Source organism: Cinclus cinclus, chromosome 2, assembly GCF_963662255.1.
Source record: "Cinclus cinclus chromosome 2, bCinCin1.1, whole genome shotgun sequence".
Taxonomy (NCBI): Eukaryota; Metazoa; Chordata; class Aves; order Passeriformes; family Cinclidae; genus Cinclus; species Cinclus cinclus.
In genome coordinates this window covers 30327643-30352861 of record NC_085047.1, presented here as the reverse complement: position 1 = coordinate 30352861, position 25219 = coordinate 30327643, and the positions used below count along the sequence as shown (strand labels likewise).

The following is a 25219-nucleotide window of genomic DNA, read 5'->3' as shown; positions in this document are numbered from 1 at the left end:
TGAGACATGCAGCTATGGGAAGTGAGGATGCCACCGTGAAGCAGGGGAAAGTTGTGATATTGAGAGGACACAAGTGGAAGGAGGTGTGATATTTGTGAGGGGTGCCGGTGCTGCAGAACTGTGTGCCCCTCGGGTTATTACACTTGGTTTTACTCCTTGAATTAGAAGACAGAGAAACAAGCTGCCAAGATGCTGCTGTGGCTGCTCACCATCTCATACCAGGTGAAAGACCCACTCTTAGAGTCCTGAACCTTCTTTTGGTCTTGATCATCCTTTCCCTATCAGCCAGAGCTGCAGAAGTGGCATGACTTGTCTGAAAGAGTGCTGAGCCACTGGACAGCACTGGCCTGACTGCGTGAAGGCTGAGCCCAATGGCAGTGTCCCCAGAAGGCTCAAAGCAAGCCTTTGGCTACTTTGGGTAGTCAGACCAAGGGGGTTGAAGGCAGAGTGCCCTGGGAAAGCACCTCAGTGTTCCTAGGTGAGCCTGGGTCTGCAGCCCTGCTGTGCTATAGGGTAGGTGGTGTAGCTGTAGGAGGCCAAACAGAGGCACTTCTCTGTCCTCCTTGATTCAGGTTTAAGGATCCAGCTCCTTCTCTGTGGACGAGGGGATCTAGTCTGCATGCCAGAGGATATTTTCATGGTTTCTGAGTCCGTAGAGCAGATTTCTTTCCAATGACCTCCTGCAAGACAGTATTCAAAGCAGGGCTCTAGCTCCATTGAGAGGATGTTGGCATCCTTGACCGTGCTGAAGATCTACAGTTTTTTTACTTTGACTGATATTGTCTGTATTTTTTGTCCAGACCACTTGTAAAGCAGCTGATGCCAGCAGGCAACAAACAAGTGCTAGTTTTGGCATTTGGTCCTACATCTGTTCTGTGGTCCTACAGGAATTCTGCCCCTAAGCGAAGATGGGCACGTATGTCCTTCCAAGGAAAAACTGGTACCGTGGTATTTCCTGGCTCCAGCCTGACGCGAAGAGGATTGTGCAGAGCTTCTGAAGGCGAACGCCACCAGTGGGAGCACTGGAGCAGGACTGAAGACGGAGCCGTGCTGTCCAAATCAGGCATGTCTCTGATGCATATATATATATATATATATATATATATATATATATATATATATATATATATATGTTAGAGGTGGACTCGGGTTGGATGTGTCCCCAGCTAAGCACCCCTGCTTCACCGGCTGAAGTACTCTCCTGTTATCCCAGATGATGTTATCGGGACGGGAGAAGGGGATGAAGACACGGGAGATGCGCTTTGAAAGTGTTACGTGACACTCCCAGTAAGTGCCTGGACAGAAGATTGCTTGTCAAGGACACAGCGAAATCATCCAGTTCCTTACAAATAGTCCTCAGGGACATCTGTCTGTCCGTGGTTTGACAGGGAACATTCTTCCCTCCAGTGTCCTGCTCATAACAGATCTCCCCAAGAGCAGTTTCCAGTGCTCCCCAGCTACTTTCCAGGTGTGATTTCTGAGTAAGAAAGTACTCTGGCACGGCACAGCACAGCAGTGAGTCTGCCCAGGTGTGTTCATCATGCAAAGGACATACTTGGACATCAGGAAGTACTGGGATAATGTCCCCTGTTTAATCTTAAATCTGATATGTGGGACCCTATGGTGTTATTACAGTGACATTAATTATATGTTTATGTGATCTTTTTTGGATAATAATTCAAAGATGTTTGATGTGCAGGTTCTCTAGTACACTTCCATAAATATCCCAAAGATGTTTTCTTCATTCTTTTTAACACTATTTTCATCTTCAGTCAACATGTTTTTGTGGCTGTGAACTACTTCCTCTGATTTCAATGCAAGACACTTGCTAACCTCTCTGAAGCCGCTCATAATTCTAAGAAAAAACGCTAAAATGTTGTTTTATGTCTAACACCAAAGCCTGAAAGCCAAGAAATTTTAAACTCATAAAGCTGGGGACACAAATATATGTCTTGAGCACTGTGTTGTTAAAAGCCTGAAAGGGGTTTTTAAGCTGCTGTATTTTCTCATTTTCTCATTAAATAGAGGACCTTATCTATCTATCTTGGTTCTCCTAAAAATGCTTGCAGAAGAAACATCAAGAGGGGTCCTTGAAAAGGAATTTGTTCTCAGAATGCCTTTAATTCTGTAGACTTTTTCATTTTTCTTAATATCTTTTTAACTCAAGTGCCTGAGGCTTCTTGCTTTTCTCAAAGATGATCCGTTTCCACCCTCCCCCCAAAAAATCTCAGAAGTGCTCTTCAGCAGGTCAGAATGGAGAAAACTTACTTATCTATTTCGACAGCTTGATTTTTTAAAGTTTGAATTTACTTGTGAAGACTATAATTTTTTCTCATCATTCTGTATCAGAAAACAACCTAGGAGGATTGGGGGGGGAGGGGGACGACCACTTCCTAGGAGGACATTTTTGGTGGGAACAAACTCGGAACAGCTTCTGAATTGCAGACCGAGCTATCGGAGGGGTCTCTGGCAATCGTTTTCCTGCCTCCTGGGCCAGAGGAGGTATCTTGGCTCTGCGGGGCCGGGCCGGGTACCCCCGGTGCGTCCCTGGTCCTTGTTTGCGGACCGGGACCGGGACCGGAGCGCTCGGCAGCAGAGGGCAGCAGAGGCGGCGCTGGGAGCTGGTCCAGTGCCAGGCTGATCGCAGTCCGGCTTTCTATTCCCCGCTCCTACCCCGTCGCTCCCTCCTCCTCCTCCTCCTCCTCCTCCTCCTCCTCCTCTTCCCCCCGTCCCGCCCGCTCCGAGCTCCGCCGGGCTGCACGGGCAGGGGCGAGCGCATGGAGATGTGAGTCGGGGCTCTGGGGAGGGGGACGCGCCGGCACAGCCCTGGGGAAGGGCGGGGGGTCGTGGGGCTTAGACCCTTCCTGGGAGGAGAATAGGACAACGGGGCTAAGCTGCTGTTTCGGGCAGTGAACTTCTTTCGGAGGAACGCAGAGGAGAGATGGGCAGAATGAGCGAAAAAAATGGGAGTGCCAGCTTTTGGAGGACAGACTTTTGGAGTGCCAGCTTTTGGAGGCATGACTGGGGAGAGGGCTGCCCAGGAGACTGGCAAGACTGCTCCACAGCAAACCGAGCTTGAGATCTTCAGATCCTTGCCATTGATCCTAAACTAGCGATAACCTGAAACAACCCACTGGCCCTGGGTCAAGGGGGACCAAATTTCTCCCGGTTCTATAAGAATCAGCCCTACAGCTTCTGGGAACATGCAGATCTTACTCAGGGAATTCACCCATGCTCCTTCACTCTGCTTCCTGGGTTGATGAATTTCTCTGTAGAGACTACTACAATGGCTTGCTGGAACCTTGTTAGTGCTGGTGTCTTCATTTCAGCTGCCCTTCTTGTTCCTGAGTGATCCAAGCCAGAAGATGGTCCTGCAACTAGGGCTCCTGTGTTTGCATTCCTTTAGACAGTGCACAAGTCAGTTGTGAAGTCTCCCCTGATTTTGAATGACCTAATTTTGTGCAATGTCATCGTTTATTTGTCGTGTTCACAGGCATGTTCCTTGTCTCCCATGGGCCTTCCTCTTTTTTGGAGTGATTGGTTCCAGCCCAGTCCCAAGAGGTTCTCCCCTTTTTGGGGAGATCAGATCCCCCAGTTATCCCAAGCCGTATCCCAACGATAACTCCAGCAGCTGGGATATCCAGGTCCCAAAAGGCTATGTGGTGAAGCTGACCTTCAAATACTTTGACCTGGAGCCATCTGAGGCCTGCTTCTATGACTATGTTAAGGTAGGTGCATAGACAACTGAGCCAAAGGGTGTCTGGAGATGGCAATCAGTGGCCACCACGTGCAATGGCTCTTCCTCCACCAGGCCTTCTCTGATGCTTCCCAGGAAGGAAAGGGAAGGAGTTAAAGATAGAAATGGGAGGAGCAAGCACTGACAACCCGTGGTTGGGAAATATCAGTGTGTGGAGCAGACTCAATGTTAAGAGGCTACACTGATTTCACCTTAACTTTGACAGATCAAAGCAGACAAGAAGGACTTGGGCCGATACTGTGGCCGGCTTGGGTCTACCATAGGCAATCACCCAGGAAGAAAGGAGTTTGTATCTAAGGGAAACAAGATGCACCTGGAATTTCACTCTGATTTCTCCAATGAAGACAATGGCACAGTGATTCCCTACAGGGGCTTCCTGGCATATTACAGAGCTGTGGGTGAGTAGGAAATACCCTCAGCATGCAGAAGGAAAAGCCTGTGTGGCTCCAACCATTTTTTTTTCCTTGACAGGCAAATAAAGAGAAGCTTTAGGCAAGGATATGTATCTCAAAGTACTGCCAGTGTAGAGCACGGATGTTTAACACTTTTCTCCCCTTCCACTTCGTTCCCTGTGTCTTCAGATCTGGATGAATGTGAGCCTAACAATGCTGCAAAGAACGATGAAAGGCCTCAGTGCCAGCACTTCTGTCACAACTATGTGGGTGGCTACTTTTGTTCTTGCCGGATTGGCTACCAGCTTCAGAGTGACCACCACTCCTGCAAAGGTAAAGAGAAATTTTAAATGATCACAGGGTTCCAGAGAAGGAGCCCTTCATGGAGGAAGGGTGGGAGAAGTGACTTAGGAAGCAGGTGACAGGGCTGCAGAAGGCACAGCCCCACGATGTGACCTCTCCTTTCTTCCTCTTCACCAGTGGAGTGCAGCAGTGAGTTGTTCACAGAGGCATCTGGGTACCTGAGCAGCCCCGAGTACCCGCAGCCCTATCCCGAGTACCTCCGGTGTAACTACAGCATCCGTCTGCAGAAAGGCCTGTCTATCTCCCTCACGTTCTTGGAACTCTTTGAGATTGATGATCACCAGCAAGTCCACTGTCCTTATGACCAGCTCAAGGTACTGAGATTAGCAAAGTCTCCTCCCAGTCCTGCTGTCAGACCTGGACAGGAATCATAGGGACACGACTGTTCAGATGAGAAATATGGAACCAGTACAAGCAGAATGTCCCAGCACAAAGGACTGAGCCCCTGTCTCTCCCTTGGTGCATTTAATTACCACTGTCCTGGGGTCAGAGGCTCTGGTCATAGGCCCCTGTGAGTGAAAAAAAAAATCCTTCTTCCAGTTTAATTTCCCTTTGATTTAATCGTAGAGGCAGGTCACTTTGATCCCCAGATAAGGGAGAAGCAGAGCTTGTGGTCGGTCAGTCTGTTGCTCTGATCTGTCAGTGAAGGCATCAGCAAAGGTGGGTCAGACATACAGAGGCAGTGAGGCATGTGTGTTTCTGTCCCTGTGATCATGTTTTCCTCATCAGATCCAAGCACGAGGGAGAGAGATTGGTGAATTCTGTGGCAGGGAATCACCTGGAATCATTGAAACCAACAGCAACGAGGTGGATATACTCTTCTTCACTGATGAGTCAGGGTTCAGCCGTGGCTGGAAGATCCACTACACCTCTGAGAGTAAGAGGTTTCTCCTCCAGAGGCTACTACAACCTAGTGGCACTGTTTGCTAATCCAAGTTTAATCTGTTCCACTCCTTAACAGAAATACGGTGCCCACAGCCCATCCCACGGGATCAGTTTACCATCATCAGAGATCTGCAGCCTGTGTATCGATTTCAGGACTATTTTGTTGTCAGCTGCAAGACTGGGTATAACCTGATGGAGGTGAGATCCCTTCTCCATTCCCTTTAGCCATATTCTGTTTTGTCTTCAGTTTGTGTCTTTCACCTTTCAGTTAAACTTCCTTTGGAGATTTCACTCATGGCAACCTCTTGTAATTTCTGTTTCTTCTTTGCTTCTCTCAGCTTTCTTCCAGTGGTTTCTATTTCCTAGCTCTTTTTCTTATGCAGTTACTCTTTCATGAAGCTCTGGTAGAAGACCAAAGACAAAGATCCCAAGAAAAACTGGTGAACAAGAACACCTCTTTGGAAGGATATGAAATCAGAAGATGAAAGCAGAAGATGCTACCTGCCTCCCTTGCTATCCTATTGCCAGGGCTGGGTAGCACCTCTGACTCATCCTGGTTTAGAGTTGCTGGCTGCAGGTGTCTTGACCTGCTATGATGATTGTGTAGCCTGTAGCAAATACAGGATAGCGGGAAAGCAGGAGGAGACAGCAACTGGAATAGACAGCAGAGGGGCAAATATTGGACAGCAGTGGAAAGATAGGCACATGGAGTAATATTTTGTTGTGGGGAAGGAATTAAAGGCTCTGTACAACCAACAGATATTTTTCTCTTCCGTGTAGGGTGACCGAAAGCTGATGTCCTTCACAGCTGTCTGCCAGGCTGATGGCACATGGCATCAACCCATGCCCCGCTGTGAAAGTGAGTGATCTGAGAATGGGAGTAACATCTCCTGCTGTGGTTTTCCTCCTCCAGGAATGTGGGAAATTCAGCCTCTCTGACTCATTTTGTCCATGCCATAGCCTCATGGACATGCTGTCTGGAAGGACAATATCACTCAAAAATTACTATGTTGTTGCAACATCTAAAAGCAAAAGATCCTGATCTGGAATCTATTTTGGGACAACCTCTCTTAGCCCACTGTCCTAACTGGTTCTTCTCATCATGGCCCCAATGCCCAGATTCGCAGTCTGTCGTTGATTCACTCTTTTTCTTTCTTTGTTACAGTTGTGAATTGTGGAAGCCCTAAAAACCTGACCAATGGTGTATTCAGCTACGTTAACCAATCTGCAAACAATGAGTACCAGTCAGTGATCTCATACCGGTGCAATGAGCCCTATTATCACATGGTCACCGGAGCGGGTGGTGGTGAGTCCCAAAGCACAGACACCGAAACCTGCTCCTGGAAAACCCTCTCACGTTTCCAATTAGAATTGTCTCTTCTCTCCAGGCTTAGGGCTCATGCTTCCCTCCTGTGAAGACTCTCCAGTCTTCTCCTGACCTAGCAGCATGTCTCCGGAGTTTCCTTGTCTCAGCCTATTCCCACCCTGCTTGTTTCCCAGAGCCTATCACCTCACTCTTCCATGCTCCCCTTAACTTTGGCAAAAAGTTTTATTCTCTCAGCTGCAGTCATAGTAATTTTCTTTTTCTAGTAGATTTCATTCTTTTCTAGTGGATTTCATTCTTTCACTGAAATCTGAGACATGGTGTCTTGGAATCACCGAAATTCATGCATCCAAGTTGCTGTGAGATGCTGTGCATCCACTCACTGAAGTCCAAGTTGCTACACAGGCAGATAAGTAAACACACAATCCGCTCCAGTGTAATGCTGTTCAGATCTTTGGAATATTGTTCAGCTGCAGAGATATCTAAGAGCTAAATAACATACTTGCAGAAAAATCTGTTTTAATGCAGCAGCTCAGAAAAATTAAGTCATTTTTCAAAACTATTCACATGCCTTCTTTTTACACCTGAGGCATTACTTGATGACTTTGATTCCAAGAACAGCATAAGGAGCTCATGATTTCCTTGCCTTGCCTTGCCTTGCATTTAGCCTCCACAAGAAAAAAAATATTTTTAATCTGAATCAGTTTCTGGATACAGTTACCAGCATGGACACATGGTTGTGCTGCACACTGGAGAGAGGCAACATGCTACTAAAGAGTTTTTTAAGTTGGTACTAATGTGCAGTTTAATTATTCTTGCATCTGAGTTTAACTCCTTCATATAGTCAGAACTCAGTCTCACGAGAAGAAAAATCAGGAGCAAGCATATGTCAGATCCAGCTAAATTCTGATGGGGAGTCATCATAATTTAGTCAGTTTTGAAAGAGAACAGCAAACACTTTCTTGGAAGCATTTACTTTGATGTTAAGACAAATTGTATAAAAATTGTTCTTAGAAAAGCAAGAGTGTTGGAGGTAGTGGAGTTTGTGTTGAGAGGTGACATGTGAGTTTAGCTGACCTGCAACTTAGGCTCAGAAATGGATACTGAGCATGTACCATAACTGACTCATCTGGTTCCCATTTCTGGGACAAACCACCTTGTCCTACTCTCTGCAAACTACTAACACCAGAAACTTGAATCTAAAATCCATGCTTTTACTACTTCTCTTCTTCTTTGGGCTAAATATGGTCAAACAGTGCTCTGTACACCTGTGGACTCAGTGAAGATAAGACTTCACTCAGATGGCCCTTCAACCTTTTCTTCTACAGTGACTAAGCTTTACTGCTCCCCTGGTACTGAGGTGCTTCCAGATGTACAGGTGGAAACATTCCACACCCTACCACAGGCTGCTTTTCCCAGGAAAGAATGTTATGGGATGGAAGGGCTGAGGAACTTCTCAAAATATTCTATTCTATTCTATTCTATTCTATTCTATTCTATTCTATTCTATTCTATTCTATTCTATTCTATTCTATTCTATTCTATTCTCCATCTCATGCCTGCAGGCCTTGGTCTCATTTCCTTCCCTCTCATCCTACAGACAGATTCACCTGTTCTCCTGAGGGAACCTGGCTAGATCAAGATGGCCAGAAGAGAATTCCATCCTGCTTGCCAGGTCAGTAAAAACTCTGACTTTGTCTGGTATTTTTTGACTCATATTTACAATCAGTACAAAACTGGGACAACATGCAGGGGGGAAAGTGAGGATAATGGTATCTGTGAGGGAAAAGGGAAAACTAAGAAAGCCAAAATAAAGTGTAATCAAACAGTAATGATAAAGACACAGAGAAAAAAGCCAGGACAACAGACGGTGAGTGTCATGATCTTGTGTTTCTCCACAGTGTGTGGGAAGCCAGTCCATCCCGTTATTGAATTCCAGCGGATCTTGGGTGGCAAATCAGCAGGAAGAGGCAATTTTCCTTGGCAGGCTCTGACTGGCATCAATGGACGAGGGGGTGGTGCACTCCTGGGCGATCGCTGGATCCTGACCGCTGCCCACACCATCTTCCCCAAAGGAGGAGTACGGAACAACGTGAGCCTGGAGCAGCTGGCAGAGGAGGCTGACATTTTCCTTGGGCACACCAATGTAGAGGATCTCCACAAGATGGGTAACCACCCTGTACGTAGGATCTTTATCCATCCAGATTTCAACCCTAAAGATGAGCACAACTTCAACGGGGACATAGCCCTGCTGGAGCTGAAAAACCCAGTAACTCTGGGCCCCACACTGCTGCCCATCTGTCTCCCAGATCCTACTAACACCTCATTCTACACGCATGGGCACATGGGCTACGTGAGCGGCTTTGGTGTGGATAAAAACCGCATCTCAAGCAATTTGAAGTACGTGAGCCTACCAGCAGTTGCTCGAGAGAAGTGTCAGAGTTGGCTAGACAGTAATAAGAAAGGTATCCCTATGGTTTTCTCTGAGAACATGTTCTGTGCTGGCTTCCTCGAAGGCAAGCAGGATACCTGCCAGGGGGATAGTGGGAGCGTCTTCACGGTGTTAGACAGGGAAAGTGGTCACTGGGTGGCTACCGGCATCGTTTCTTGGGGAATCGGCTGTGCCACAGGCTATGGCTTCTACACCAAGATCCTCAGCTATGTGGACTGGATCAATGGGATATTAAAGGAGGACAGGCCCTAGGTGTTGCTGTCCTACTATCTGAAGCACCATTAGCATATCAATTTCCCAACACGGCAAATTATAGCCAAAGCTTTTATTGATGATATCCCAAAGGCTTTTCAAACACGTGAAGCATGTAACCTTCACCTGAGCACTTCTGAAAGCTGCTGTGCTGTTTGATTGTACCATTGGCAGCTTGGGGGGATGCCTTTGTGGATGTTCTGGTTTATACAAATCTTATAACCAGATGAAGCCTTAATTGTATCAGGAAATCTCATGACAGCAAACATGTTATGATTTGAAATGTTGATATCATGAACTACTGCAGTCTACTTTTGTACTCTCTTTTGTGGAAAGGTTGCAGGGAAGAAGACTTCCTTGAAGGATGGGGTGGTTTCTGCTGAACACAGTGTGCAGAGGCCCATTGGCATCAGTGAGATTCTATGAATATTAAAATACTTTCTGAATAAATCAGGTGTTTTATGTTTTGTTTTGTTGTTTTGTTGTTGTTGTTGTTTTGAGGTTTTTTTTGTTTTATTTTGTCTATGTTTTTAAGAACTGAGTATTTCTCACCACTAAAAGCAACTTATGGACTTTATATAGGGGTTGCTTTACCTACCACTGAAGTATTTCCAGTTCTGCAGTGACCTGTGGCAGCTGCTTATCTGTAGCAAAACTGTCATTAGATTATCTGGTCTGAAACCCCAGGTGGCTTCAGGGGAGGCAAAAATAACTTGTGTCCATGATGCCACATTCCAAAAAACAGGGAAGGTATCAGCCAATCTCGTGGAGAAGGGAGCTCAGGAAACTTTACTGATCAGAAGTTGAGAATGGATGTTTTTATACTATATTAAATAAAGCTTTAACTGTGGGACAGCAGTTCTAAAATGATACTGACTCAGAGAAAAGGTGACTTATCCTGTGTTGTGGGTATTCTTTGGAGCTGTCTTCTTGACTAGTTTTTCTACTGCAAAATAGCCTACTGTGTTCTTAAGAGTCACTGAGAGAAACAAGATAGAAGATCCTTGGTTACTAGTCCAACAATCCAATAATGTTTTGCTTGTTATACAAAACTGAAGGTGATTGAGCTGAGTGCAGAATTCCATATGAAATCTCCCAAGAGCTGTACACCTCTTCCTCACCATTTCTTTAACTCCTATAAGAACTTAGGCTGGAAGAAGAAGTCTCTGTCTGATCCACTGCTAACAGCGGGGCTAACTTCAGAACTTCAGGCAAAATTTTCAAGAAATCTAGGGACAGTCTCTTGTGGCACTTGTTGCAGTGCTGACTCACACGCTAGGAAAAAGCCCAGCTGGAAATTTAGGTATCTGAATACAGCAGTTAGATCCCCCCTCTTAACTTCCTCCTCTCCAAGCTGAACAAACTCAGTCTTTCAGTACATGCCATCTGTCCCAGTTCCCTCATCATCTCAGTGGAAGGATGTCTGTGAGTGATATAGGACCTTCTAGAGCAGAAAATACCTCTAACACTTGTCAGGTAATATTATTTCCCTAAATCAAGAGAAGGTTCTCTCTTTTTGGGGAGAAAAATCAAGCTTTATTTCTTTTCTAACTCAATAAAACTTGAAATAAGTAAAGCCTGAGGACAGGTGAATGAAATTCTTTTGAAGATGTCTGTTCTCTTCAGCTTAATTCAGAAGTCTGTAGTCCTCATTGCTGGTAATGGCTGATCAGTGAGATGGAACAATCTCAGAAGAACTTCATAAAGATTCTAGTAGAGAGGTGAGATAGTACAAGTTCCAGCTTGATGAAAGCTGGCAGGGTCGGAATATGATTTGACACTTGATTTAGGGAGTTTCAAGGAGAACTAGGTCTAGACTGAGAGGAAGGAATATATTACAGACACAATAGCACATTGCACAAAAGGCAGCTTGGACATTCTTTAATGCTGTTAGATATTCTGAACAGGTCAGGAAATACAAAAATCAGAAACCAGAATCTGAACCTTTCCTGGGAACCAACCATTATTCTCTCTTGTCTTCATTGAAACCTCCCTGTCAGGTTTCAATGGGGCACAGCTAGGTCTTCTCCAAGTGAGAAAAAATAGGATAGAAAAAAAAAGAAAAATTACAGGAAACAGAAGGAGTGTCTTTTTTCAGAATAATGTCTTCCTTTTACCCTACTATGAGTGGAAGAAGGAGAATTTCCCTTCCCAGACATGATGACAGTGGGAGAAACAGATCCACACCCCTGACTTTCCACTCAACATAGACACGATGAGTTACAATGTGTTACATACTGCCCATTAGGTACACTGAGTGAACAGGGCCACAGCCAGCCCAAACTTGCAGCCATCACATTTAGAAAGGGTGACCGTGCTGAAAGGAGAAGCAGCTACTTCTGCCAAGCTTCCTCATCCTCGTGCTTGCTCATGGTCTCTCTGATCCAGTCCAAGTAACGCACCACCTTGGTGTAAAGACCGAAGGTGCCACATTTTGGCCCCCAGGAGATGAGACCCGCGACGTAGTAGCGGGTGGCATTCAGAGGATCCTGGATGGCGTAGGCTCCACCACTATCCCCCTGGCAGCTGTCCTTGCCACCACCAGCACAGATCATATTGTCGGTGAATATGTAAACGACGGAATCATCAGAGTAGTCCGGTTTCACAGATCGGCACTTGTCCATGTTCACCACGGGAATCTGCGCCTTCCAAAGATCACCAGGGAGTTTTCCTTTCTCTCTCCGGCCCCATCCAGCAATGTAGCCCAGAGTCCCTTCTTGCAGCTCGTATTCAGGTGATTTACCAGGAAGACAGATGGGTGAGATGTTTGGGCCCATCTTCACGGGATCCCTCAGCTTCAGTAGTGCAATATCATTATCGAAATCGACCCTGGTTTCCGTGGGCTCTTCCTTCCAACCAGGATGGATGAATGAGGCTTCTGGGATAAGTTTTTCGGCTTCCCACTTCAGGGATTCTCTACGAACATTGATTACCCCAGCATACATGGTGGGTTTATCATAACCCTCCAGCACGTGAGCTGCAGTCATCACCCATCTGTCAGAGATGAGCACTCCACTTGCCCTGGGGTCGTTGAAGTACACCTGCCAGGGAAAGTTGCCCTTTTCCGCACGGGTGCCTCCAAAAATCCTTCCTGTGTCTCGGATGGGATTACTAGGCACCCCACAGACTAGAAAGAAAAGAGAGAAAGAAAGATGAGAGAAAGATGAGATGGGAGAATTAGCAGTTACAAACAGGGGGTTCTTTGGTACTGCTAAAGAAGTCCCCTCCTGCCTGTGTCCCCTAAATAATTGTTTAATCTGAGTAACCACGTTTATATTTTACACCACAGACCTTTCAATTAGTATTTACAGAGAAATCAAAGAAAATTCTAGAAAAAAATACTACCAACACACAATTTAGATTTTAAATGCTCATTCTCAAATTCAGCTTTCTGGAAAGCAGCTGTCAGCCTGACAGCATTAGGTATGTCAAAGCTTGCAGCTTAATTGCCTTCTAGTAGACATTTTTCCTTCACTGAATTATGCTCTTTAGATGAAGTCATTGAAAAAATAATTGTTTTATTTCTTAGAAATATGACACTGCTCTTTAATATTTTAATTTTTGGTTTTTTTGTGAAGCCCAGATACTCTCAGGTTAAGAGTTCAGGTTTGTCACTGATTTACCATTTTGCCACTCCATTCTATAAGTATGTAAAATCTTAAGCAGTGGTGGATCTTATCTGTGGGTCTTCTGAGATGCTCCATGCTTTTTGAGCAAAATGTTCAGTAACATTTTGCAGAATATTAATAATAAGGACATAAATAATAACAGTCATTCTGGCATACCTAGGAAACAGATTTCTAATCACATTGCCTTGTTTGCATTGAATCCTCAGTCAGAAAATCAGAGATTCAGGAACTATAGCCAGCAGATAGCTTCTAATTTGCATGAAGCAGAATTTGTTAAAGAATTTCACATAATCATAGGAAGATTTAGGCTGGAAGGTACTTCTCAGTGCCTTTAGTTCAACCTGTTCCTCCCTAAATGCCCTCCCCCCTGCTCTCTTAACTTCAAAGCCAGGTTACTCAGGGGCTTTGACAGGTAACTTCAGCTCATCTCCCAGGGTGGTGATTAGCTAGCCTCTTTGGACAGCAGTTCCAGTGCTCTGGGGGAGCACTTTTCCTTATCTATAATCAAAGTTTCCTTTTTTGCAACTTGAGCCTGTCATTTCCTTTTATTGCTGCATCCCACTGAGAAGAATTTGGCTTCATATTCTTTGTAGCCTCCTCTTGGACAGTAAATTCCCTGCGCTTTATCTTTCAATTTTCCTTTTTCACTGTGTACTTGTATAATCCAAATCACTATCTAAACTGTGACTGAACTTTCTTTGAGAGAGTTGAATCTCCTCCACTTGTATCTTGTACTTTGTCAGAGAGGATCTTGGGCTTTGAAGGAGAACAGGCATCATGTACAATTAGGCCAAGTCATGCTGCCTCCTCTACGAGGGTAAACTAAACAGTACATGGGTTTTAAAATTCTCTCTATCAGCTGGAAGACGAGAAAAGAAAAATACAGAGATGAAAGAAGCAGTGTTCTTCATATGCTGCATGCACATACAGTATTTGGTATTACCTGGGACACATTTTGGTAACTTTGTTCCCATCTCTTCATTGACCCATTCTCCACTGGCTGAGCACTGATATATCTCTTGGAAAACACGAAAGAGAAGAGTTCCATAAGGACACAATCAAGATGAACACAGGATAAATAACAGTACTTGTGCATGATATATCAACCTCCTGATTTCCAGAGCAAGTACAGCTTGGTAAACGTTGTTGTCTCCCTACCAGAGTGCTTCCATCCCTTTTTTGGGAGAAACCTCATTAAACAGATTTCTTGAGTCCTTTACTTTTCCACCAGAATTCTGTGCTACATGGGACAAAAACCTGCATGCTTCACTCGCAAGGCAAATGGAGGGAGGACTTGCTAATGCATTTAAGGTCAAAAAGCCCAGGCATTGTTAGAGTGCATTAAACACAGAAGCAACACAAAACTACTGCCTGCAACCCCACACCAGTCTTGACCTGGCAGCATAAAATCCCAGCCCCATGACAGTGCCAGAACCATTTCTTAGGCCTTTAACCAAAGGAATACGAGTGTGCAGCAGAGGCAATGCTCACCATGCCCTTGGTTTTCCAGGGTGTAGTAGGGTGCCTCACACTGGTAGCGGACAGCAGCTGTGTACAGAGGCTCGAGGAGCTCAGAGACATATGAGGTTTGGGCATTGTCAACAGGAGGGGGATCACCACAGTTCACAGCTACAGTGAAGGAACAAAAAATTATTAAAGGGGCACCCTCACCCTACAATATGATTATTTTGTATGACAGGGAGTTACTTAGATTCTCTAATCTTCTCTAGTCTCATGGGGGGTCACTTTCTCTGTCCCTTCAGTGTGCTCACATCCCTTCAGCACTTCAGCATCCTCCTGATCTGGAGATGCTGTGGATCTAGAGCCTAAACACTCCATTCCAATTCCCTTCCCATAGTACAGACACAGGTCACTTACGAACACAGCTCAAATGGGAGTTGCTCCATTCACCATTCTCCTGACAGCTGGAGAGAAAACTTGTGATGCTATCTCGTTGCTAGGGAAAAAAAACCACATAATCCATGTAAGTCTCTGGACATGAACTACATCTGACACAGGTGCTCCAGTGGAGGGGCTTTAAAATACTGCAGTGGCTGGAAGAGTTTACTTCTTACTACCGCTGTGTTGAAAACTTCGGGTTCCCAAAGGTACTCAGGAGCTGTGCTGGGAATGGCCTCGAGATGCTGCTGAGCAGGCCAGAGGGGGGCATACACTTTTTTATTTCACTTACCCTCACAATTTCGTAGCCTTCCGCACAGGTCACCTTCACAGTGTCCTTTAAGATATACCGGTCCTTCTTTGGGTCAAGAACAGAGTTGGAGATGACACTCGTGGGACAGGTTACAGCTTTGAAAAGATAGGTGGAAATCAGTGATGAACTGGTTCAAGATTTACTCTCCTGCCAGCTCCCAGCTTCCTTCTCTCCAGTGATGATTTTTTTCCCTGGTAAGCAGGCATACTCTTACACAATACCAGCAGCAGTGAACATGTTAACATGCTTTTGTGCCATGAATGTGACCTGGGACAAACCCTGTCCCTAATTCAGCAGTAAAGTGAACACATTCCCAAGCATTTACTCACGGTCCCCATAGTAGCGTATTTTCCAGCCTTTGTGTTGTGTGCTGTGGTCTGTCTGGAAGATTATGTCAAGAATGTTGTTCCTGGTTTTGATTTCAGGAGGACCTGGGAATTTGCTGCCACAATAGGGACCAAAACGCTGTTTTCCAGAGACAATCTGGGAAAACACCAAACAAGAATAAATGAGGAATGCCAAATGCATTGAGAGCTATTTAAAAACACACTCAATGCATACATATTCAAATGTATTCCCACAAACTCCAAAAGACAACATAATTGAAAATAAAGCTAAGCAGTCACAAAGTCTTCTAAATATGAGGAGATTGATGGGAGATTCAGAGCACCCTGACTCCTAAGCTCCCTAAGCTGCACACCTACTGTTAGGCTGTCGTGGCAGGTCCCGTTGGAGTCGGCTGGTTCCATGTCGAAGTCCCCGCTGCGAATGGTCAGCACCACGAAGTAGCCTGGGCTCAGAGCCACTCGGTAGTCACACCGAGAGTTCTCCGGGTACTGGTTGGGATAGTTGGGGCTGGCAATCTCCCCTGTTGGCTCAGTGAAGACATTTCCACTGCAGTTGACTAGGATTAAGGAAGGAACATGAGTAGGATTCAGAAAGGAAATGGTCCGTGTGTGCACCTGACAAGCTCTCCCTCTTCCACCACATTCCCAGTCTGCCCAGCTACCTTCAATAACCATGTCACAACATTGCATCTTCACAAGAAATTGAAGCCAGGGCCACTCTCTATCCAGTTAGCCATGGACTTTAACTCCTTTTTATCCTCCACCTGAGATTTATGCTCTTTCCTCATGCTCAGGTCCTCATATTATACTCCTTTCAATATGCACTGTTTGTGATCTTGCAACTTTTTGGTTCAAGCCAAGCAGGCCCTTGGTGATTTTTGTGTCCTTATGGAACTTCCCTGTTTGGTCAGAGATTTAAAGATCCACAGATAGCAATATGCTAAGAAGGGTTTCCATCATAGTCTTTCAAGAACATCGTTCAGTAGTTTCTTAATTCTCTTGACACAGAAATAAAAATAAAATTGTTAAGAATGTGTTAATAGAAATTCCCCAAAACATGAAGTCTACTGAAGTTCAGATTTGCACTAAGATGGGCTTTTTCCCCCCAAAATATACCCGTCACAAATGGCTGAGAATGTTGATGAAGTCTTCCAAGTACAATATCTCACTTAGCCTAAATTATCTCTTGCTGTTGACCACAGCTCATGCACATCTCTTACCTCCACAAGTTTTGTTGTCTTCATAGAGGAAATAATCTGGTGGACAGCTGCAGAAGTAACCTCCAATATAATTATTACAGTAATGACTGCAGGGCTCATCCACAAAATCCATGCACTCATCCAAGTCTGCAAGTGTGAAAAGATGAATCAGCCAAATTAGGAGAGGGCCCTGAGGGCAGGAGAAATTGAAGAAAACACTAATGGACAACAAGGAAAAGGCATCTTTAAGACAGTATTTATACTGGCCATACTGGAATGCAACTCTGTCTGCTGGGATCTTTTTAAATAAGGCATTTCTGTAAGAAAAACCCTTCTTGTCAACTTTCGTGCCAGCCTGGACACTACAGAGATTCAGAGGAGGCTGTTTCAACCTTACCCACAGCAGTGTAGTAGGCAGCAAAACCAGTGAAACGTTCCTCATTGGAGAAGTCTGATTGAAATGTGACAGTGAGGGTGTTGTAAGGCACATGAAATTCCTCCACAATCCTGGAGCCAGGGGTGCGATGTTTCTTCTGCCCACAAAGCACACCTTCAACATAACCACCAGACAGGATCTGCAGAAGAATTCAGAGACACCCCACCTTGCTACTGCAACATGTGGAATTACCGACACTTGAGTCTTTCAGCTTTTAGGCACTCAGGCACAGCTGAAAGGAATCCCTGGAAAGCCAGTTTCATGATATTCATAAGACACTTGAAGAGTGCTCCCTCCTACTGTCTTCCCAGTGAAATACTTGCCTTAATTTCTCAGATACAAATTAATCCACACTGTCTGCTGTTAACATCCTTTCTCCAGGCCCACTTGTACAAAACAAAACCACCAAAATGCTGTATTTCAAAGCAGCCAAACCACCCATGACAGTCCACAGAGCAGCCTAACAAGCTCATTGGTTTCTTGCAAAAGGACACAGGTTATTACAGAACACACTCATTCTTCTGTCCCACCTTGGTACTCCGCTAAGGTGTCCTGGTACTGCACTTAACCTTACAGCCCCTTTTCACACAGAGCTATGCCAGGATAGGATAGTTTTGTTTCTGTCTGTTTGAGTGGAAGTACTTGATCTTTGGTGCCTTGTGGGACAACACAGAGCAGAGCTGGTTTTAAGAAATTTGTGGTGCACAGATCATAAAAAAACTGTGGTGCAAGGGACCACAGCACTTTATCTGAGTGGCCACTATCCCTACACAGATGGATTGTTTTTAACCTCCATCCTTTCCCACAAATTCCTTTCCAAATAATTTCAGGCACAGACATCTATTGCCCTAAGAAAATGGTTTTTTTACATCTCTACTTCAATGGCTAGGAATACGCCTTGCAATAGAGATGTTTCAGTGGTAGCTAAGAAGACTTTTCCTAAGAATATGGAGAAACCTGGCATGAGGGGCATAAATGGGACACTCAGTTGGCAGAAAGCACTCACATGGTTACAAATAAAATTTTAATTGATTTCATGACTCCTAGTGGAGATATAACCAGTCATTTGGATTTCTTGGAGCTCAGATCAGGAAGGCTGTGCGTAACTACTCCCCCAGCTCTGAGCTTTGTGCACAGCTTTGTTGTTCTGTGCTCTAACCTGCCTTCTTGTCTTTTTCTCATTCAAGGATATGGACAGTACCTTCACAAAGTCATATTCACAGTCCTGTGATGGCTCAAGATCCAGATGTGTGAAATAAAGGTGAATGCCATACCCCAAAGGGACCTGGATTTGCCAAGTTTTGTTCACATAATTGGGATACCCCTGAGGAAAATTGGGTGACAAGATCTCTCCATACATAGAGGCCGAGTCAGCCCAGACGGGGAGACAGAAGAAGATCAAGGACCTGAGGAAAGAGAAGAGAAGGTGATGTTGCAGTAGTGTTGTCCACTTTCATATGTGCACAGCTCCAAGTGAACAAGCTAGACTTTGGCTGCACACAGCACACAGCAGGGCTCCTGGCTCCTGAGTTTCAAAGGCCAGTGCTGTGGCTGTGTGGGGCTTGTCTTTCTCCTGTAGCTTTTCACAAAGGGGTACAACCTCAGTCATGCTCTCTGCTTGTCTCAGTCAATGTAAGAGCTGATAAAGCTGCAGGAGCTGAACACAGGGATCATAAGTGCTCTCCCTTACTCATTGCCCTGTTCTGGAGGCTATTTGGGCTATAGATATATTCAGATTTGAAAATTAGTAGATTCTTACAGGGAAAACACATGATTTATAGAATGCAATTACTAATAAACCTTGAGATTTAGTAACTCACCACATCTGGAAAATGCAGTTCTTCCTTTCTGAAAACCTCCAGGAACTGGACTTTGGAGTTACACTCTGAGACAAAAAACGGTGATTGGTTAATGTTGCCTGTGTGTCTGTGTGTCTGCTAAGCAGGTTGAAGACCTTAAAACCCCACCTTGGGGAGACTAGGTCAAGATTTCACCTGAAAAGCAACTTTATATCTCAGTCCCTTCCTGCACGGAGCAAACTCAAGCCTCAAGAAGGGAGGATAAGATCCATAAGGACAAAATCTCTGTCTTGGTACTCACCAGCGCTCACTCTCTCCCCTTATGATCATCAGTAAATACAGACATCATGCTGGTGCACAGCAAATCAAGACACAGAGGACATCCCCCAGAAGTACCCAATCGATTCTTCCCAGCACCTCAAAAATCATGCTAAGACCCTGGGATTGCAAAGCACCTTGTCCTGACTCTTCTAGCTGGCAGACAACGACACTGGAGAATATCCTCCTTTCTAATTTCTAATGCCTGCAAAATTTACCTTCTCTCCATAGTTCACGTTTGGTTTTCTTGTCTCTTCCCTTCGCTTTTCTTTCTCTCTTTTTTCTTCCTGTGCACACCCTTCTCCAAACTCACCCAAAGATGAGTTCTGGGAAAGGAGCTCTAATTCGCAATATCGCAGCACCCTCTATCTGTGGGATGCGGCTTCCCAGCCTTCCCTCTACCGTGAGATGCCGGTTTGAAAGCTCTCGGCAGGAAGGGGAATTCCCAGAAAGAGTTGCACAACCCTCTTGGCTGAAGTTGCCGTGGGGAGCGCACCAGTCTGGTTGTATTTTCGGGAAATCAGATGACTTTGGGGAAAAGGGAGGGGAATAGGGTTTTTGGCTGCCTTCCGTCTCCTTTTCGTTCCCCTCCCTTTTTAAAGCTGGGAACAACCTCCAACGGGTGTAGAATAGGGATGATTCCAATGCTTCTGCGTACAAAACTCTGACCATCATGTCCAGAGATCACCCCGGTGTAGCTCAGTCTTACTGCAACCCGATGGCTACGGGGCTGCTGCTACTGCTCCTCATCGGATGCTTCAGAGACCCTTTTGAGAGGAATGTAGGATTTGACTTTACAAACAAGCCGTGGATCTGCTGGTAGATAAGACTAGCACTGAGAGATAAAAGAAACAATGAGATGAATTCCACTCATCGATGAATGGAAGAAGATATTTGCCTTTACAAACAAACTGTAGGTTTGTTGATAAATGAAATTGGATATTGAAAGATTAAATAAGTAATGGGGGAAAACTGTGAATTCTATAAGAATTAAAAATTAGAATGGAGATTAATACATTAGAGGGGAATCTCAGGTATCAGGCGTTCCGGGAAGTCTGTGCCTCTAAAGTACCTCAGCCGATGTGGAAAGAGAGAGGGAAATGCTGCCGGGAAAATAGGATAAAAAGGAGGCTGCATCCTCTAAAAATTTGACAGATCCCAGGGGAATGCCCCATGGCCTCTCCCTTTGTTTGAATAAAGCAAAAAGAACTCCTCTGTCTCCCTCTTTTTTTTTGGACATAAACCTCTGTTGTTTGTGGATTAATTTTCCTGACACTTTTTAAGGGGGAAATAAAAGAAAAAATAGTGGCCTATTCAATGTTGTGCCTCTCTGAGGCTACCAGCAGGAGTAGAACTACATGGTTTTGCTGAGTTCAGTATGGGGACACATTTAGGACTAGGAGCACATAACTACATTTTTATTTACCAAGTGAGCTTAATGGACAGAAGAGCATGTTCATCATGTTCATGCTCATCAAACTTACCCCTGCAGCAAGTTAGATTTAAGACACTTGCAGAAAGGAGTTCTACGACTTGCACCAGATTGGACCCTTAACCCAGCCAGTGCCCACAAGCCAAGACCAAAACACAAGCTAAAATATCTGTCACTAATAGTCTAGAAACCCCTTCCTCCTCAAAACCAGCTGCACAGGGACTGGACTATAAATGAAAATCTAAAATTCCATTACCCTTTACAGCCAGCCCAGCACACTCCAGAGCTTCTTTTAGACGGGAGAAAAAGTGCTTCAAGTTTCAACAGGCCATAGGCAAAGTGCATTAGCACAGCCCATCTGAAAGAGCCCTTCATATTGTCAAGGGAGAGAAACACCTCCAGATGAATCATGACCGACTTCATTGTAGTCAGGATAAAGGCTTTGCTTGAAGAACATGCCTAGTCTGTTTTCTTTGTCAAGATGAGAATGGAAAGAGAACGAAAACAGTGTCATCTCATTTCTGATGTCTCTTCGGAGCACAGCTTGATGTTTTGAACTGGAATTTTGAGAACAGGAAAACAGTGATGAAAGATACACAATAAATCACAGGGAGATGCTTTCTCCTCTGAGCTGTGCAATGTAAAAACCCTGTCAGTGACTCTTCGAGCCACAATCATTTTTGAAAATGGGCATGGTGGAATAAAATGAGTGTGAACTGATATATTATGCATGTCATTTCATCAGAAGGGAGTCCTGCATTTTCATATAAATCTGATTCAACTCATCTGTAGCAGTGGTAGATGAATGTGTGTGTGAATATTAATAATTCTTTAGAAATTAATTTTAAAATATGTATTATTAATCAATTAATTTCTAATAATTAAGAAAAAGATTGCTGAAGATAGTTAAATAAAGAAATAGCTGCATTTTATCTGGTCACATATCTGTATATTGCTAATTATTTATGCAGAAGATTGGTAATATTGATATATATTTACACTGAATATATATACAACTTTTGATTGCATTTTCTTAAATCTGTATTGCTTGTTCAACTCTTAAGATGAAACAGTAAGGTAATATATTTCACAATTCATTTCAACTATGTCAGATAACAATTTAAAAGAGTCAAAATCAGGCCATTAAGGCTAATAAGTGATAACGTTAAATTCACGAATGCAATATAATTCTGCTCCAAGGCACACACATTCTCTTAAATTCCTAAATTACATGACCACAGACTACTTTTCCCAAATTGCGTAAGACAGCCCTTTTCTTAAAATGACTCAGAGTTGTGTAGCTGTAACCTTTCTGCAGATGTTGTGAAGCGCAGTTGTGTTCCAGGTTTCATAAAATTACCATTTAAAACATGCTCAACTGGCTTGTCTTCCCCCAGGAAACTGGGGGAAAAAAAGTTTTTCCCAAGTTCTTAAGAAAAGCCACACACATCTCCATCTGGAAACACTGAGTCAGTGCATAAAAAAAAGGGCATAAACATCAAAAGAGAAAACAACTATAACTAAGTGAACCGAGGGAATAAAAGTAGCAGGGAATCAAGGATATAGAAGTAAGAAGTAAAATATCCTGAATTTACCAAGACCTTGGTGGTAATTTGCTGGTTTCCCATTCTGCCAATAAGAGGGTTCTGTGGGTGTCTTGCACACTGCACTTCCCATCTCCCTCTTGTGACCCAGGCCAGTTTTGTTGCCAGTCATTAAACTGGAAGCCTTTGATAAACCCCAGGAAAACCTGGCAGTGCAGGTGTGCTTTGGCTCAGAACCATTCAATACGATTCACTGATTTCCACTCTGCAAACAGTACCAGGGGGATTTTCAGCAGAATCTGCTCACCTCTTTTATTCCCTCCATCACTGAGTCTCATTGCAAAGCTTCCACCATCTCCCAGTAAAACCTGGGACTTGGGAACACTCTGCTCAGTGCACCATACCACACTGAGATGCCTGCTGCCTTCTGACTTCCTTCCCCTACACCCTGGGTGTTTTGTCCATTACAATAAAATATTCCTAAATATTTGGGCTTACTTTCACTGAATTATGGAATGGTTTGAGTTGGAGGGCACCTTAAAGGTTACCTAGTTCCACCCCCCCTGCTCTAGGCAGGGACATCTTCCACTGGACCATGGAGGGGCTCAGGGCCCATCCAACCTGTCCTTGAACACTGCCAGGGATGGGACATCCACAGCTTCTCTGGGCAACATGAGAAGTTGCCAGCGCCTCACCATTGTCACAGTACCGAATTTTCTCCTGATATCCATTCTAAACCTACTTTGCTTCAGGTTAGAGCCATTCCACCTTGTCCTATCCCTACTTGCCCTTGTAAGAAGTCCCTTTCCAGCTCTCTTGCAGCCCCTTTAGACTCTGGAAGGTGCTGTGATGAGGAAGGACCCTTCTCTTCTTCAGGCTGAGCAGCCCCAATTCTCTCAGCCTCGAAACCTTGACTGTAAACTGCGATGACGACATTCCCGCGGCAGGAGAACCCGCCGGTTCTCGCGAACTGATGTCCCGTCTCGCCGGTCCCGGTGGCACCGAGAGGCGGCAGCAGAGACCGGCGAGCCCCTTGGAGTCCCGGCCCCGGGGACTGCCCCGCCCGGCCCAGAATGGATATCGGGGGAAGACTCCCCTGACCTGGTTTGGGTGACACCTCCTGGTGCCGGCACGGAGAGCCCGAGCCCGCCCGCCGCGACCGGGGACCACGAACTGCGGCTCCGCCGCTCCGTGCAGCGGGGGTGGGGGAGCGGAGCCGGCGGCGCCCGAGAGACGGAGACTGACGTCGGGCAGCACAAGAGAAGACGGCCTCAAGCTGCCAAGGTTTAGGTCGGATATTAGGAGAAATTTCTTCTCTGAAAGATTGGCCGAGCATTGGAACAGTCTGTCCAGGGAAATGGTGGGATCACCATTCCTGGAAGTGTTCAGAAAATGTGTAGACGTGCTTAGGGACATGGTTTAGCAGTGGACCTGGAAGTGCTGGGTTGGTGGTTAGAAGTTTTCTCCAGCTCTAATGATTCTATGATTTATTTGTTTATTCATCTTCACACGGAAAAGGTGACATGATCCCACCTCCAGCATCCACCAAATTCCACTTTCTCCATCTCTCTGGTTTGTCATTCACCCATTCCTGGCTTTTTTTTTCCCTCACTGGCTCCACAGCCACCTAATCCTTCTAATGAAGGATTTCATCTTTCATCCTTTCATCCTTCTAATGAAAACTTATTTTCATGTCTTTCCCTGCCTGTTATTCCAAGTAGTCTCTCTTCCCCCTCTATACTCCATCTCTTGCTAATGGTTATTTCTCTCCCACCCTCTCTGTGCTTTTCCCTTGACATAGTTATTGACAGCAACAGACTTCTGTCATATTTAATTTTATTCTGGCTCTGGCTTTTCCAGTATCTTCCTCCTCCCCATCAGTGTTCAACTCTAAGACCGCTGCCCAGATAGACACATTGCCCTGAGTAGACAGCTCCTCTCCCATGGCCATTTCAATCAGGATAGGCTCCCATGCCTGCCTGGGAGAAGAGGCACTGTCAAGGCAGAGCACAACATTCCTGTTTCAGTTCCTCAGCATACAAGAAACAGTCCTGGAAGGAAAATCTTGCAGGAGCTCTTGAAGAAGCATCTGGGGTCTTGTGGATCTGGTGTGTGGGAAAGCTGCATGAGCCACTGGAACACCATCAGTAGAACTGGATTTGCAGAAGCTTCAGCAGCTGCATTCCCACTGTGCCACACCGAGCTCATGTGAACCTCAAGTTTCACATCAATACCCATGCAATGTTATGAAATCATGGTACATCTGAAGGACAGTAAATCAAGACTTTTGGCTACAGCCCCTCCTCTCAAGAATAACACTTCACTGGTTATTAAAATAATAATACTACTGTAAAGTAGTAGTACACTCATCATGATCTGACTCTCAAAACCTACTCTCAGAGCTACTGCGTTCTAACTCCAAGTGACTATCAAGCATTTAATCTAAACAGGTCAAATATAGCAACATTTCAAACTGGAAACAATCTTGCAATGGAAATTGTTAGGCAATCTCAAGAATAGATGCTCCTCCTGAAACTCTTCTCTGAGAACAGTAAATTAAAGAATTAAGTGGATCATTTCTTGTCAAGCATGACATGAGGAGGGACACAGTCATCATGCTCACATAGAACAGATTTACTTAGGAAAGGGGCCTAAACACCATAACCACACAATTGAATGTGGAAATGAGAGAAAAGATATGCCTTGAAAAGCCAGTCCTCAGACATTGCAAAAAATTTGGCAAATTTGTCCACTAGTTAGGGTGGACAAATACAGCAACCTCTTTGTTAAGTCTAACCTGTTGAAGTCAGCTATCCAGGAGGGTTTTTAAACCCTTGCTATACATCTTGGCCTGCCACTCTGCCTTCAGAGGACTTCT

At 44.8% G+C, this 25219-nt stretch overlaps 2 protein-coding genes across 2 annotated transcripts; one reads left to right on the top strand and one right to left on the bottom strand.

Moving 5' to 3' along the window:
- The first annotated feature begins 1213 nt into the window (after positions 1-1213).
- Positions 1214-9425, top strand: C1R (complement C1r). The gene is given in 11 exon segments (XM_062487392.1): positions 1214-1287; positions 3494-3728; positions 3963-4155; positions 4339-4482; positions 4630-4826; positions 5242-5389; positions 5474-5595; positions 6178-6256; positions 6563-6703; positions 8322-8396; positions 8623-9425. Coding segments are annotated over 11 exon segments (2211 nt in total).
- A 2333-nt stretch (positions 9426-11758) lies between these two features.
- Positions 11759-19594, bottom strand: C1S (complement C1s). Its single transcript, XM_062513617.1, has 11 exons — positions 19584-19594; positions 18450-18654; positions 17210-17387; positions 16834-16959; positions 15971-16170; positions 15596-15749; positions 15246-15361; positions 14933-15011; positions 14546-14683; positions 13998-14072; positions 11759-12552 (listed from the first exon to the last, which is right to left on the bottom strand). The coding sequence occupies exons 1-11, from the start codon at positions 19592-19594 to the stop codon at positions 11759-11761; spliced, it is 2076 nt and encodes a 691-aa protein (XP_062369601.1).
- Between the last annotated feature and the right edge of the window lie 5625 nt (positions 19595-25219).

What these genes read in the sequence shown, in the direction of transcription:
- C1S (XM_062513617.1), bottom strand. An exon ending in AGACAACAAAACTTGTGGAG is followed by an intron (nt 16,171 to 16,833) that starts GTAAGAGATGTG and finishes CCTTAATCCTAG; the next exon opens with TCAACTGCAGTGGAAATGTC. An exon ending in GTTACCAAAATGTGTCCCAG is followed by an intron (nt 12,553 to 13,997) that starts GTAATACCAAAT and finishes TTTTCTTTCTAG; the next exon opens with TCTGTGGGGTGCCTAGTAAT.